The sequence below is a fragment of the Ischnura elegans genome, chromosome 12 (genome assembly GCF_921293095.1).
Source record: "Ischnura elegans chromosome 12, ioIscEleg1.1, whole genome shotgun sequence".
Lineage (NCBI taxonomy): Eukaryota > Metazoa > Arthropoda > Insecta > Odonata > Coenagrionidae > Ischnura > Ischnura elegans.
In genome coordinates this window covers 52,329,320-52,345,803 of record NC_060257.1, presented here as the reverse complement: position 1 = coordinate 52,345,803, position 16,484 = coordinate 52,329,320, and the positions used below count along the sequence as shown (strand labels likewise).

General features: G+C 36.8%; 1 protein-coding gene across 6 annotated transcripts in view; it reads left to right on the top strand.

Annotated features, from left to right (window-relative positions):
* Positions 1–16,484, top strand: part of LOC124169616 (trithorax group protein osa-like) — a 430,983-nt gene that overhangs the window by 391,237 nt on the left and 23,262 nt on the right. For 5 of the 6 annotated variants that reach the window (XR_006867176.1, XM_046548262.1, XM_046548261.1 and 2 more), the window contains exons 9-16: positions 1,783–2,043; positions 3,173–3,314; positions 5,222–5,323; positions 6,383–6,576; positions 9,768–9,997; positions 11,195–11,526; positions 12,683–12,877; positions 15,445–15,942. Coding sequence is in view for 5 of the 6 variants with exons in the window: in XM_046548262.1 (XP_046404218.1) it covers positions 1,783–2,043; positions 3,173–3,314; positions 5,222–5,323; positions 6,383–6,576; positions 9,768–9,997; positions 11,195–11,526; positions 12,683–12,877; positions 15,445–15,942 (1,954 nt within the window). In the remaining variant the exon portion in view is untranslated. The remainder of the gene's footprint in view (positions 1–1,782; positions 2,044–3,172; positions 3,315–5,221; positions 5,324–6,382; positions 6,577–9,767; positions 9,998–11,194; positions 11,527–12,682; positions 12,878–15,444; positions 15,943–16,484) is intronic. The other variant, XM_046548263.1, reaches the window with a different exon arrangement.

Here is a 16,484-nt window from a genome sequence, read left to right as displayed (position 1 = left end):
ATAGTATGCTTTTGTTTACTAAACCATTTTGTTAACTTTCACAAAAGTGAGAATAATTGCCGGAAAGCTCAAAGTGATTTTAACCATCCCAAAGGAACTGAAATAATTGATCCAAAAATTCCCCTGAATTTTTTTTTAGAAAGAGTAGCTTTATTTGTTAGCAGCTATTTTTTACATGCTTGATTAATGACCTTCCTTCTGTATTAGTTTAATTACCTTAGGGTTTTATCAAAAGCACCAATAATTAAGTTAACTTGATTTCGAGTTCGTAACTTGCATCTGTGTTATTGACTACATTACTTTGGATAATTAGAAATTCAATACTCAGTTTTTAACTTGGAAATGACCACTAACTGTCTCTTCAATTGGAGGCAGTTCCTAAATTGTCATATAAAATCTTGTCTTTCATCATCAAGAGAACTTTCAATCAAGTTAATTTGATTAATGGCACTTTTGAACATGTCTTTCAAAACTTGATACATGCATATTATTTTACCACGAAATTATTTTCCTTTTAAAAATTTGTCCCCAACTTAATCCTGGCTTTCAATCTTAATCATAAGCCAGTGAAAAGAAAATGCTTTTCAGGGATTTCAATACAGGCTCCATTCAGCTTTTCATTCAAATTAGGATGTGGAGAGTATCAGGTGCTGGTGGGCGTAAGGTAGGGAAATACTTAGGTAATTAAGTGACAGTAAATGAGTAGATTGTAGTCTGGAACCAATTCAACCTTTTTTTACGAGTAATTTTGAGCTTAATTGTTTCCCCAAAAGTACTTGAAGCAAATCCTTTCTTCAAGGCTGTAAATTATCATAAATAGCTGCTTTTAGTCCCTTCTTGGACAAATACATAGAGTTGTTGAAACTTGCATGTCTTAGGAAAGAAGTAAATTTGTGGCTTTTGGCCCATTTATTAAGATTATTAACCTAATAGTGTCATCAGTAAAATTTTCATTGGTTGCGAATAAAGTTCGTCTTTTTTTATTCTATTTTATCATCATTCCAATCAATATCAATATGCTAGAATGCAAATAATAAAATTGAAAAAATTTTAAAAATAGAATTTCATATCTTTATTATTCAATTTCAATGAAATTAATGAAATAGCAATGTCGCTAAATGAAAGTCAACGCATACTTCGATTAATTGACTACTGAAACTTTTGTGTGTTGAGTGAAGGTTTAAAATTCATGTTGAATTGGTTTTTGGTTGTACTCATCCGCTTCAAAGCTCAATTATGGATTGATTACCACATACATGAATATTTTTTATTCTTTATTTCAATAGATTTCTGTATCCTTTTCTGAAATATTCTCTGTTTTTCATTAGTATTTTTAGCCTTTGAAAACTGAAATGGAAAATATCATGTTTTTGTGAGTAACAAGATCATATGGAGGAAATGTAGTGTTTTTTCAGGAAAGAGTAATGTATTTCAATGTAAATTCTTTCCTAACTAAAATTTTTTCATTCTTATTTTCATTAAATTATTCAGTCTGCTCAAGCTATTTGTTATGCTGTTGTAGAGTTGTATTTTTACTATGGCATATAGGCAGTTATGCAATTTACTTGAGTACACATCTCTCTCAAAATGTGTTGGTTTTATTTTAACGCTGAATTAGCTGTTAAGGAATCCTAGTTCTTTTAATCTTCTTGTTTGCGACATTGACATTTACTTTAATTTCTAATTTTTAAAATTTTTTCATCTTAATTTTGTCATCCAGTGAATTTTGTGCCATATTTCAACCTTTTCAATAGCTGAGGTTTTAACTTGGTCATTTCTTAGGCGCACCCATCACAAATTTCCACCCATGTCATCCTATCAACGCATGCTAGTGCATAGAGTGGCTGCATTTCTTGGCATGGAGCATAATGTGGACTCTACAGGGAATGCAGTGGTTGTTAGTAAAGGACGCCTGAATAGCAATGGAAATGGGAACAGTAGTGGCACAGGTGGAGCAAACTCTTCCTCCTGTGGTGGTAGCGATGGTCCAAATTCTCCATCCAGCAATCATAGTTCATCTTTATCTCCTTCCTCTTCCTCCAGGTAAGAATAAATCAGATGAATTTATAAAATTGTGTGTGGGAGAAAATCTCATGTAGTTGCAAATTACACAAATAGCACTCCCTACTGATTTTATTGCATACATACTACTGCCAAACTACCCGAGAGAGAGTTAGCACTGAGGTCCCTTTTCCCCTGGAATGGAACATTAATGGTACCCGGGTTGGTGCCTTTTTTTTCCAAGGGTTAGTGTTCCTCAGGTATTCACTGAGAGACAATTCTTGAGTGGGCCTGTTTGTGCTCCTCACAATAGTAACGCAATTCCATTGGCATGTTTGTACTTCGTTCTATCATTTCATTATATGTTCATATAATGTTCATTCTATCATTTCCCTACTCTGAACTAAATTATGAATTACCCATATTAAGGGTTTGTTATTTCTGGCTTGGTGTAGTGGCAAGCCTGCACAGACTGCTCTTCACCATTTGCCGTGGTACACACCTAACAAGTGCAAAGTGCCATTGTGAAGACTCGCCGCTACTCCAAACATCAGTTGATAGGGACCATTGGGGTTGCCCCTAGTATCTAAAAATCTGTCGTAATAGAATCAATACTAGCTAAAAAAATTTATCATCTCCATCTCTCAAATTCTCTTTAAGTTTTCAGGATGATTTCTTTATCATTGCTGTCAATTTATGAAGTTTTCTGTGCATGAAATATTCAGTTGCTCCTTCACTTCTATTATTGATATTATTTTTTTTATTTCCCAGTTCTTTTAGCTTTGCTAAGAAGTAGTGAATGGAATACGTAATCATTAATTGGTTTTTTAGAGCAAGCTGGCTAACTTTTACTTCAGTGGTACAGGAAATATATTAATGTGGAGTTTTGTCTAGCATATCTCATTTAAATATTTTAGTATGTTTTTTGAGATAATTTAATGCTTCCAAAAAATTTTCTGTCTTTAAAAGTACTTCTGAGTTCTTCGAAAGCCCAGTTTTCCTCCATTTGTAACCATATATACAGAGCTAATTTTGCTGTGGTTGGTGAGGAAATATTCTTAAGATTTGTGTTTGTTTAAATTTAGAATGCTCTTTCTTTTAGTTCCTTAGGTGTTGCAGTCATTCACCATGGTTTTTATGGTTTAGTAATAGTACATGTTATTTTGTGCAGTGCCAGCAAGGCCCGCTTTGCAGCTATCGAGCCATGCCTAAGGGATCATATTAGAGATGAGTTGCTGCCTGAAGAACCGAGGAGATCCATTCTGAAAAGAGGTGATTCCTCATCTTTTGAAGATGGTGCTGGGCCATTCAAGGTACTCTTTTTAAAATTTTATGCCAAATGATAAGTTCATGTACAATAATGATGATTGCTTCTATGTTGGAGCCCTAGGTAATGACTCCTACTTGCTGTTTATTGCACAGCTAGACCCTTGTTTTTCACACAATGTATTACATTGCAAGATAAATGATAACAATAGTTAAATTGGCATGGCTCAGGGAATTGTCTAAATTTGTAACTGAATATTCAATAATATTTGGATGAGAGTGTATATCTGATATATTTTCTTTTGCTATCTATCAGTAATAGATATATATTCTATTGGATTTCTAATTTTGGTTGAAGTTGTTGAAAATATAACCTGATGAATAGGTGGGCAATGTTTGAATGTATTGGGAATGTGAATGCTATCCTATCCTGCAGGGTCGGCAACACTTTGTGCGTTGCCCCTTGATTGTATGCAACTTAGTTAAAAGTTTTTCCTGGCCGTCCTCTGGATTGAAATGCTCATATTCCTGAGCATTAAACTGGTTGTATACTCCTTCAGAGATTGAGTTTTAAGAAAATTTATTGTTGCAAGTTTTAATTAATATAAAATGACTTCCCAAAATTTTTTTCCATCCCATCATTTTCTTATACATATATAGCAGGTTGTTTACAACTGTTGTCATTTTCGTGTACTCAGCTTCAATTTGTCTCTGTCATGACACTCTTCTTCTCTTATCTCTTTGTTTCCATTGCTCTCTGTATTCCCTGTATCCCAACCCAGTCTTGGTCTTTCCTCTTTTAAGTTTTTTTTTCTTAAGATCTCCCATCCAAAATTTGCTTGGGCTATCAGGATCCACTATGACAATCTCTCGGATAGTTCATTGTTGGTTCTCATAAAGACGCTATAATTTCGGAATGAGCTATCCACTGAGGTCTATCTGAACTTTCCATCATGGAAACTTGTCCAAGAAATGACTTGCCGAAATGACGGTTGGTTCTTGAAAAATGACTTTTTGTTTCTCAGAATCGGTAAGTGATGTGCCAGTTGGTAAGGATCCACATATGGATTATTTTTACCGTGAAAGTGGTGCTGCAGAATCTGGTAAGAAGTCACGAGTAATTTGAAATACTGGCAAGGTATGTGTGCTAAAAATTAAGGGAAATGAATGATTATGTGCGGAGTTAGGAATTAAATAAAGTAACAGGCAAAACCAGTTGTTGAAAAGCATTAATGCCTTTAAAAGCATTAACACTTTTCAGCAATGCAGTAAATTTAGCATTGTGGAGAGAATAAAATTTCTTCCGATTGACAGAGATAGAATCTCAGACGTAGTTACTGGGTAGGGTTCCTGGTGTCATTTATCCTAATAGCATGGCCTAACCATAGAAGTTGCTTATTTTCTACCTCATCAATTTGATCTTTCTCTAGTTTCATCATCTTCCTTTTGTATCATTTCTAACATTATCAATTTAACCTTTTCTGCAATGACTTCTCATCTAATCTCTCTCAGTCATCAATAACCTATTAATTTTTTCCCTTAATTTTCCATTCCTTTGCTCTGTATATTATTACAATTTCTACCATTGTTTTATGCGTTCATATTTTCGTTTTTCTGCCAAGATTTTGGTCCCTTCAAATAGATTCTAGAGCTTTTATGATAGTTCTTCCTTTCATAATTCTGTTGTTAATCTCTTGGTTACTGCTTCAGCTTTTATCCAATATAACTCTTAAGTACATTGCTTTGGTTACTCCCTTTGTGCAATCATTTCTATTTGCAGATTTTGTCTTTCATCTCTTCCAATAACCTAGTAATTTGTCTATTTTTGTTAAAAGTTTGCCCATACTGCTCATACATATCCTTAAGTTTCCTAACAATGTATCTCAGGTCCTCCTCATCTTCTGAAATCAGATTTGGTCATCCTTTCGTATATCCAACATCATTTATTTTCTAGTCTCCAGAAAGGCAGCTTAGTTCAGAATCTCGCCGCAGCAAAAGCTTTGAGGAGCGAGAAGAGGAGTATGAGAAAGCGAGGAAGCGAATTTTCAATCAAGATGTAAGTTGTGTTCCTTACCTTCTCATTCAATAGTTCTTATTCTGTGCGTGTAATTCAGATATGCTGTCTAAAATTCTATACAATGATATTTTGATTCCTGTAAATCCAATGAAGACTTATTGAACTGTATTTTTACTGATTCATTCTGATATTCATTTCTATTTTATGGTGCTAGGTATCCATGTTGCTATTTAGGATCTGAATTTTTCTAATATGGCTTCGGTACTTATTTTTGAACTATAGTTTATCATCTGTGTGAAATAAAATGATATTGAATTTATTGAAATAACTTTTCCAGCTGATTTTTAATAATTACAATTCATTTTCAAGTATTATAAAATTTGAAATGCATATCTTTTATTTATTTATTTGTAATTCTGCTCTCTTTTCTTTCAATTTCCTAAATAAAATTGGATGAACTAAAAATTTTAACTGAATCTAAATGAACTGCAGGAGTTTTTCTGTAATGGAAATAATTATTTTTAAAGAAAAAGAGGAAAATGGAAATTCGTAAAATTGATTGCAAAGACAATATTTGGAATAATAATAAAACTTTATTCTAATGTCTAACTGATAATTAAATTTTCATTCATTCATAACAGGCTATGCAAGTCATTGTAACTTTTAGACTTTGTTTGTGGAGTAAGTAATTTTTGGACAGCATTATTATGAAACAACATTACAAAGAGCAGCTTCAAACGAGGACCCACTAAGTTTATGTGGAGTTATATTTCTTTTCAGCCAACTGCATGGCGTATACCAACCTGGAATGGGGTTGTTAACTTATACCTGAAATCATGATTCTTTAAGAAAGTTAGTTGATCAAAAGAATTGACAAGTATGATGAAAACAAATATTTCCTCTTTAGGCATTCTATTATAAGTGTAGAATAGAAAAATGGAAGGAGTGCTGCACTTGAATTGCCCCCACAAAGCACTCAAGCGGGGATGTGGCGATCTCTGAAATATCTTCCATTCCATAAGTCGAACTCCTCATATATTGAACCTATTATAAAGCCGTGGTCTACCGCATGATCTGTGACAGTTTTCTTCTATGCAGGAGGGTATCTGCTGCTGTGATTCATCAGGGCAGCGGTGCAGTCATGAAGAGCTCCATTGTTGGAGTGGGGTAGGTGGTGGAAATGGTGGAGGTGGTGGAGGGGGATCTGGTGGTGGTTCTTTTCTTCATCCTTGGAGCAGTTCTGATTCCTCAGATACTCCCCACGGAAGTCGTGGAAGGCATAACCAACTTAGGTTGGTTGCTTTAAGGGTTTAATTGTTTGCACTTAGATGCTGAATGATTGAAATTTTTGCTGACCATGATTACGAATAAATTTCTTTTTTGGGTGGATTCCGAGTATTTTTTATCAGTTTCACTGATGTTTCCACTCTCATGCAGGAGGTGCATCTGGTCAGGGAGGCAATTTAAATTCAAAAAAAGTAGAATGATTTAAACCAAGACCATGGCCTGATACTCTGCAAAAAATTGAGACCTTTGATTAAAGCATGTGAAACCCTATAGAAATGTCCCTCATAACCACAACAATTGGATCGATCGTTACACTCTGAAGAAGCCTGCGGCCTAATCAGGGAAATGACAATGAAAGTGATAAAGAATTGCAGAATCAACTCAAAAAGAGAAGTTTATTCGTGGCTTAGAAGCTGTATACAAATATTTTTCTTGACTTCAAAATCCTTCCCAGATTATTTTCTATTTTTCTAGCGTAGTATTGTGAGTGAAATGGTTGTCTCAAGGAGAGTTTATCCTATTTTGGCATATTATTTTAGTGGGAATGCTTACATGCTTAGTGACCATTTTTTAGCGGTAGTAAAGCCAAATAATAACTCATGTAATTTTTTGATAGTCGTTATTTCATGATCAGCACACTCAAACAGTAGGTTATTCGTGAAAACTATAATGCATGATGAAAGTAAATGATGCTCAGAAATTTTTTCATAGCACTATGAGCAACAGAGGACAAAGTTTCTTCCTAAGAAATATTAGTCTCACCTCTTATTTTACACATCTTAATATAAATTTTTAAGATTGCATTCAGCATCCCGTCCTTTTGTGTAAGATTGAACTTGAAAGCTGTTTTGATTGCCACAACTTTCATTGCAGAATTTTGAGATGAGGTATATTGAAGGTTGAGCATGTAAAGTGTAAGCATAAGAACACACTCAGTGTGAACCATGTCAATTTGGTTACTCCTTCCTGAAACTCTTTCTTTCTCTATTTTGGATAATCCATAAACCCTCTTATCGAGGTCCATTCCTTGACGTAGACTTACAGTCAGCTCCCTATGTCCACGGAATAAATTCTGTTTCAAATCCAATCTTGAAGTTTGGACTTATTCAGAACTTGGAAAATAAGAGTGTAGGACCCTCTTTTGTAAGAATTAAAAAAAAACTAAATCCCATATTGAATGTGTTTACAAAATATTGTTTTTTGAAACTGCAGAAACTTAGCGTGTACCACATTTGTGACAGTGGAAAAATACACCCATGTCTCGTATAGCGCAAGGGATACGTTCCTTGGGGTCTTTGCGCTATACGAATTTGCGTTATACGAGAGCGTTTTAACATAGGGAAGATAGGGATGCGTTCCTGGTAGCATAGGTCTTTGGTATTGAATTTCCTCTAAAACATCTATATTCCCATAAAAAGCCTTAGAAAGCATTATTTCTATAAATATTTATAGTTTAAAACATCTTTAAAGATAGTATTCACGCATTCCAAGACTTTTATTCACGTTAAAAAAAATTCTTACGTGCTTTCGAAATTCCGTCCTGTCGTGCGGGTGGGCTAACATCTGCTATCTCAGGGAATCGTAATGCGTTGCCGGCAGTTGATGATTTTTCAAACTAGTCTAAAAACAACTATTGTGTCACCCAGGCCCTTTTGTCGCTCATCGTAATGACAGGAAAACGCTACTTTAAATGACATTTCATAGCTAGCGGAGTTTATGAATGATTAATCATTTTAATTTGAAGTCCTCCGAGTCATTAGCAGCTACGTGAAACAGTCTTTAAATGCCTTGAAACCTGACCCAGGTTTTCCTTCCCTGAAAATGAATGAACGAGAATGCATTCTTTTCCAAAAGAATATCGTCTCATCAACACTAAAAACTAGTTGAGGGGGAAAGGAGCCACTTTCAATAACAGCTTGGAGTTCATCAGAAAATGTTGTGGTGGCTGCGCTATCAACACTTGCAGATTCACCTGATATCGCCGCACTGAAAATACCTGCTTGCCGTTTAAATTCTGGAACCAACCGGAGCTTTCACTTTATGTCTCGGAGCGATTACCACTCTTGTCTTTTTGTACTGATTCACCATGAACTTTCCGCATGTGTAGACCGCTTGGTTGAAGTTGGTGCGGCTGAGGTCGCTGATATTTTAGCTTCGTCTTTATTCAGAATAAGGCATCGTGAGTTTAAACTTCAGCGCAATATCGCTTTGACGCTCTCCATTTTCAAAGCAATTGACCTCTCTCAAGTCCTCTTCTAGGTTAATGGTTTTTCTTGATAAATTCTTGATTTTTCTACACGCATTCCTATTTTTTGCCATATTCTCTTGGTTTTTACCCTGTATGGCTCTATCTAAATCACCTTCCTCTGCTGAACTGTATTCCTGAGACGCAGAAGGGCTATGACTGCGGGGAGGGAGCGAAGCCATTGTGTTTAAGACTCTATAGCGGACCCTTTTATGTGTTGATGCTATTCATGTGCAACTCGGCCACCGCACCATTTCTCCCCCGTGAATACCGATGACCTTGAAGGCTTTAGCGTAGACTCTCTGGAAGGCAATCGCCCGGTAACCTACGACGGCAAAAATACGTCTCAAACCGTATTGCTGAAAAAAAAACTCTTTTCCACTAGCCCCACGCTTAATTAACGATCTAAATTATTTATTATCATTCTGTTAAGGAGACGAGATAAATCTTCGGTAGGCCGGCTATCTAGACCCAATGACGAGTAATACTTTTGGCAATTGCGCAGCAATGAATTTCGATTAATATATAAACAAAAAAGAAGATTTGAGGCAAGAAATAATTAATAATATGCGTAAATTGATAGAAATTTCGTGTGTACTTAGCGCAAGTTCACGTTTTATCACGAGAGCGTTTAAGATTTTTGATTAGGCTACACTGCGTTGCAATGTTTCCCCGAGGAACGAATTTGCGCTATATCGAAATTGCGCTAATCGAAATTGCGCTATACGAGACATGGGTGTATTGTCCCATCCTCTACAGTAGTAAGTGGTAGTAGATATTATGAATCTCATTACAGCTCGTATCAATTTAAGCTGTTGAGCATTTCATCCACAATATTGCATGCTATGTTAGTTACTGGTTATGATATTGTGATATTTTCTTTTTGTTCTTATGTTTTGTAATTAAGTTACTGTTCTCAACTTTATTAATTATCTCATGTTACTTCGCCAGGCCATCAAGATTGCTGAAAGTGGAATCCTTTGAGAGTCGGGATAGTCTTAGAAGGACATCGTCAGGGTTGAGGCCTTCCGTATCCAAGTCCTACAGCTTTGGAGGCTATTCTGGAAGTGTTGGAGGGAACAACATGGGGAGTGGTGGTGGAGGTGGAGGCAGTCCATTCACCAGAGATGACAGCATATCAAGTACTCAGAGTGCTGGTGGCTGCCTCTTAACCAAGCAGGGTATGGTGTTTCATTTGTTGTCTCGGGCGTGAATTCATGGAATCAACGTAACCTAATGAAATGTAAAACGCTTTGTAATTCCAAATAAATTTAATTCTGTACAACCAAGGTTTTGATGTAGCACCTCATCATCTCATGATTTACCAAGAAACCACTTCTGGAAATCACCAGATGATGACATGTTCCAAGTAGCATATTTATGGGGGGGGGAATGATAGTACCCCCCTAAGCCTCAGAGAATGAGAAACAAATTTGTTAGTATACTAATGTTTTCCCTGTTGTGATCATTTCCCATTTACGAGTGAAACCCAAATTTTAAGTGCCAAAATGATGCTAAATGTATTTCCAGGCATGTCATTTTTTCAAAAATTTTCTCTGGACTCCTCCATTGCCTGGGGGGGGGGTCACTCCTCATCCCCTCCAAAGCATATTCATGCTTTGCCACTATGAGTCAGGTCGAAACCTTGGTTGTACAGTATTAAATTTATGTGTAATTACAAAGTATTTTACATTTTATTATATGGTGTTTAAGTTGAATTTGAAGTTTTAACTTTAACAGAGCTATAAAGCCCCCCTTTTGCTTTTTTACTGGAGCCCTCACATGGAAAGAGTAAAATGGAGATAGAGTGAAATGTAGGAAAGGAAAATTTCGTAATTTTTGAAAATGTTTTTGAGAAATTCAGTTCAATTACTTTCATTTTTCTTACTAATTTATTTTATGTAGAAATGGAAAAAATATCGCTGTGTATAAAATCTTAGTTTCATTGGTGTTGCGGTCGATATCCAATGATAATGTTTTGGTGATGTAAGCACTTACTCTTCCAGTTCTTGAGCTTGGATCCGCAATGGGGATCAAAGCCAGAACAAATACATTCTAAAGTAATTTTTGCAAAACCAATTTGGTTTATTCAAGAACAATTCTCGTGCATAATTTACATGGCATACTCTAAGTAGATTAAATTTATGGAAACAAACACTATTTTGAAATATTTAAAAGATATAGTATCATAACCAAAATAATTAATAGATTTTAAAAACTAAGCAATGAAAATGTTAAACTCGATAAAATTGTAATGGAGAGCTGATGCCAAGAATTGGACTGGAGTCAGTGTTGGCAAAACAATGGAAACAAATTCATGGTATTTTTAATTGGAAAAAAAATTGATTGATTCATTGAATTCTTTGATTAATTCACAGATTCAAGTGCCAGTAGTGCCAACTCAGCGCATCTGAGTCCATCAAGTTCCGGTTACAAGTCTCAGTCTATACGCTCAGATTCTAGCAACACTCCGTCGCCATCGCCAACCACGCTGGCACTGACTCCCTCGTCACATCAGCAGCAATCGTCCCATGACCAGAGCCAAGGTCCATCCCCATCACCTCCATTACTGTCGCCCCCACTGCACAATCAGACCCATTCCGAGTCTCAGACATCCCCGTCACCATGCCACTCACCTCAGCCTTCTCCAAGAACTGAACAAGGGACCACAGCCGATGAAGAGCTTACAGTTAGCAGGAGAACAAATACGGTAAGTTCTAAGGCTTAGAAAGTGGTTTATTTTTCAAAAATGGGAAAAGTAACTGCTTGTGACTAAGGTTCTTGCCAAAATTTTAGTTATCCAAGTTTGCAGTGTTATATCTCGGTAACTATGCAATCAGTTGGAATGAAAAATCTGGAAATTACAGAAAATTTATGTCTTCCTTTCCTCAAGATCATCAGGAATTCATCATAAAATTAAAATTTTTTTATCTTGCTTTGCATGAAAAAAGGTCTGATTATTGATGGAGTTGATGGCATAGATAGTGAACAATTCATTGAATCATAATAAGCACAGCTTGTATGGATTGCATGGGACTTTTAATGCTTTAAAATCTTTATTTAATTTCTTTTTCAACCAATAACAGTTAATGTTTGATACTCTGCAGTGTATTTTTGTAAATGTGCATTTTCCATTCTTTTCACTCTTCAATTTTGTGATGCTATCTAATGGTTGAATATGATTGCATGTAAATTTAAAAACAATCTCTTCTTACTTATCATAAATTATTTGTTAATTAAACATAGTATATTTAATTTGAATTTAATCTCATTTTGTTTTTTCTTATGACATTCCCTCGTAAAAAACATCGCAGACCTCCTTTTTACTCTGTTACTCCTACAGGGCAGTGTTTTAAGTGCTGTAGTGTGCAGTGTAGTTCACACAACAGCAGTGGCGCAGCGAGGGGGGGGTTTGGGGATAGCCCCCCCCCAAAGCTCAGAGAAATTTTAAGTTTAATCCAATTTACAAAATTCGATTGATATTACTAATAGAATAGTGTAAGGATTAATAAAAATCCCTAAATGAAAGCCGTAAAACTCACCATTTTGAACCACTTATCTTCAAATTCCGCAATTTATTAATCTTGCACCTTCCACTTATCCTGGTGGGTATTCCATACCCCCACACATCCCGGAATTAATTGCACCTAAACCCCCCCCCCCCCCCAGCCTTAATTCCTAGCTGCGCCCCTGCACAAGAGCACCTGAAATATGCCAAAATCCCAAATCCAGCATCACCCCAATTCTGATGGTACCAAAATCAGGCTGCTCAACTGTATTGGCAAAAGTTATATTTTTTCATTTCCATTAAGCCCTTCCTGCCCCATGTCAACAGATACTATCCTCACATATCTTTTGTTTTATAGTGTTCTAGTCAAACCAGAGGGACATCTCCTCTTCCACCTAGTCCTGCCATGGCTGAAATTTCAACGTCACATTCTGTCAGTCAAACTGTGGGTACAGCAGATGCAACCCAACCAACATTGGGCAGTAATGCAGTTATGTGGGCTGTTACAAGTATGGAAAGTGTCCCCCCTGGAAGCATACTTATAAACCCACAAGTAAGTTTAAGGCTTCATTTTTTAGATATCAGTATTTAGGTGTTAAGTTTTTTTGCAGTGAATGATTTTGACCGTGCAGAAAGCATATATGTACCTATATTGTAACCGTCGCCGCTTGACCAGTTCCATATGGGCCTTTCGAATGGGTGCTTTGCGAAAAGGAGAGCTTTCGTACATGATATCACCTGTGATTTCTGTCTTTCTTCATTTGTTATGTGAGTGAATGTGGATATGTGCGTGTGGAATTGGAGTGTCAGTAAGTTGTTTTTCCCCCCCTCCCTTACCTCAACCTAACATGTCCTTATCAAGTGCATGAGTAAGAAGCAGGGGAGTGAAGTGCATTCCCTACCCCCCACCCCTCAGCCATCATGCCTAATGACTCAACCCCCAACCCCCTTCAACCTCCAAGGTTTTCCCCACCTCCTATGATGAACGAAGAAATTCGGACTAAGAAATTACCCTCCCCAAAACTGACGGCGGATGTGTGACATGTGTTTTTTCCCCCATTTTCCCTCCTTCCCCCCCCCCCATCCATGACTTTTACCCCTCCAGTAGGGTATAAAAAGTCTGTGCGCGTAAGCCATAGGGCAGTTTTTTATAAAGGATCCACATGGCTGACATTCTTGGGGTCAAGACCTGTAGTCAATGCCACGGGCAACCAGTTGTCACGGCTCTTCATCATTCGGCTCTTGACTATTTTTCGTGGTCACATTACCGATCGCGATCATTGAGTTAGTCTTTCTCGACATAAGGAGACGTAAGACGTGGGTGGAGGAGAGAAAATTTCTGATGCGACGTCGGAGGTTGTACCGAGAAGGAGGAGGCGGTACGGGAGATTTTCCAGCACCCAGAAAAGGTCAACCTCATGCACTTCACCAGCAGCAGAAGGTGAACCAACCGCGTAGTATGAGCCGACCAAAGAAATCGGTGTACCAACGACTACGGACCCAAAAAGGCCTGATAAGTACTGTCCATACCCCAAATCCCAATTTTTGCCCTTAAAAGGAAGAGACAAGTTAATGAGAAGTCCCCAGCAGTGCTACTACTTAGTCCCAAAATATAACCCCAGTGTTCAAGAGGGTCCCCCCCCCCCCAAAAGGAACAGAAAGCTGTCATTCCCATTTATTCAAAGCTTGTTATAATTCATTGTTTTCTTTCCCCCCTTTTTCTCTTGTCCCTTATGTGTGATTGCGAGTGTGTGTGTGATTTATTTTTTTTGGATTGTGATATAAGGATAGGGAGTGTATTTTATTTTTTTTGTATTCTATTGTTATTCATATTGTTAAAATCCATGCAGTGCTTAAGTAATTATTATACATTCAATAAAGATTAAAAGTGTCTCAAAAACTGGTATGAAATTCGACTACGGACTGAAGGAAAGAAAAATTTTCTTTATTTCTTGGTTGTTTTCTTTTGTTTTTTTGATAACGTCATTTTAGGGTTAAGCTTGTTTATTATTTTTGCTGGTGTCAGAAAGATCAATTATACGTATTTTTCAGTGTATATCAAGTATGAAATTTAATTCTTTCCCGGTGAACAAATGAGGTAAATTCTTTTTGGGTTTCCTACTGGGTCAGGTGGGAAACCTGTGGAGACTTTATATCACATTATGCAATTACTCTCCATTTTAGTGCTGCCCTCTAGTATTACCATCTACTTTCATGTAAACATTTTAATCCTCGATATGTACTTGATTACTGTTCCTTCTTCAATAACTTTTGGTGGAATTTTTAATTCTCAACTTGGATTTGGCTGAAAAATTGCTTCGCTTTTTCCCATTCTTCATTGTGAGTTGCACTAAATTTATACTCATTACTTATCGTCTCAAAAAACTGCCAATGAGTACATTTTTAGGATGTTACACTATGTAATTAACTTCCTTGTTCACTTTTCATTATATTTATGGAACCATTTTGATAATTCAATTGGCTTGGTTACTCTATTATTATTTCAAATGCTTCTAGAAGCATAGCAACAGGTTACCATGGAAATAATAAGTATATTGTGAATGCAAATTCACTCTCATAGATGTGTGCTTAAAATACTTCAAATATTAGGTAACATTCCTAACATAAATGGAGAGTTAAACAACACTTTGTGGGAACACTTTATGGATAAAGTGTATATTTGATATAACAAATGTGTTACGTTACAGTGCTCTGTTAGAAAGGTAGCCATTTTAGAAGGTAGATTGGCTTCACAAGAATGTCAGTTTTTTTCCTCTTACAACTGAATTCCTTCTAAGTATGGTGGTTTCTCTGTCTTGAATACCATAAAGAATTACATTTGCTTTTAAAAATGCTTAACTCAGTGATGTGTCTTGATGACAAAAAATATCTAAGAATGAATGGAATGTTATGGAAAGTGTTATATTGATGCATATGGGAAAACCAGAATTTTGTTTTTTCTCACTCTAAATTCAGTAAACAATTTTCTTAGTTATTTTCCCAAAAAAACCGTCATCAGGCATCTTATGGCATGTGCTATACATTAAAATTATGAATTTACCTCCAAAAAATTAATCATAATGGAAAAATATTTATATGTTCCCCTCATTTACTTTCAAGACTGGTCAGCCATACATAAATTCCGACGGAACAGTCTACCGCTTCAATCCTTCCAACCCTCCAAAGATTGTTCCAGCATCAAACAGCAGCAATCTTCCACTGAACATGCTGCCACCATCATCATCTTCCTCTGTGACAGCCACAACGAGCGGCAAGGGTGAAACAAACACTCAGTCGCGACCTCTGGCGTACGTGTGTGAGCAAACGAATGTAGCAGAACCTCCGTCATTGATAATTCCGAGTTCACAGACTGTGCCCGCTAGTGGACATCAGGCGTATGTGCCCCAACCTCCGACTCCCCTCCAGCAACAGTTGCTGGCAACTGTGCCCCAGAACTTTAGCAATACTTGTTCCCTACAAGGAGGGGGGGAAGCCCCTGGGGCTGTCTTAGGACCCGGGCAGCCACAGTTTTCCACGCCGGTCTCCTCTTACGGAGGACAATTCATGGGACAACAAGGCTATCTACTTCAAGGGAATACGGTGGACAGCCACAAGCAGGTGAAGTTTTTACTGTGGTTCATTTTCCCCGCGTGCAGAGGGGCTGTGCTTCTGCTCGTGTGTATTTAATCTTTGAATGTCTATGTGCCCATACAGGAATGGAAAGGAAGCTCTACTTGGTGCCAGGCATGTAATATTTAGGAGTGAAAATAACGTAAAAGCATATTGATTTGCAATACAGAACACATTTAATTTGCCTGGAAATTACAAATTTGTACAGTCAGATCCAAATTTAATGTCTTCGCATTTTACATTTTTCCTCATTTAGCATTTATTTTTGATGTCCTCATTAATCCCGTATCAAAAAAATGTAAAAAATTGTCCTTATTTAGCATTCTGCATTTATGGTCGTAAAAAGTTTTCCTACTTCAGGTATTTTTACCCGAATTAAAGTTTTGTCATGATGGTTCATGCAAATGATTGTCCAAATCTTTCAATTTCTGCTCATAAACGAGAATATTCTCAAGAAACTTTAGCTAGAGTCGATTGAATCTACCGGGGAGCACTTCTTCACCAGCATTCTTACATAAATGCGGTACTGG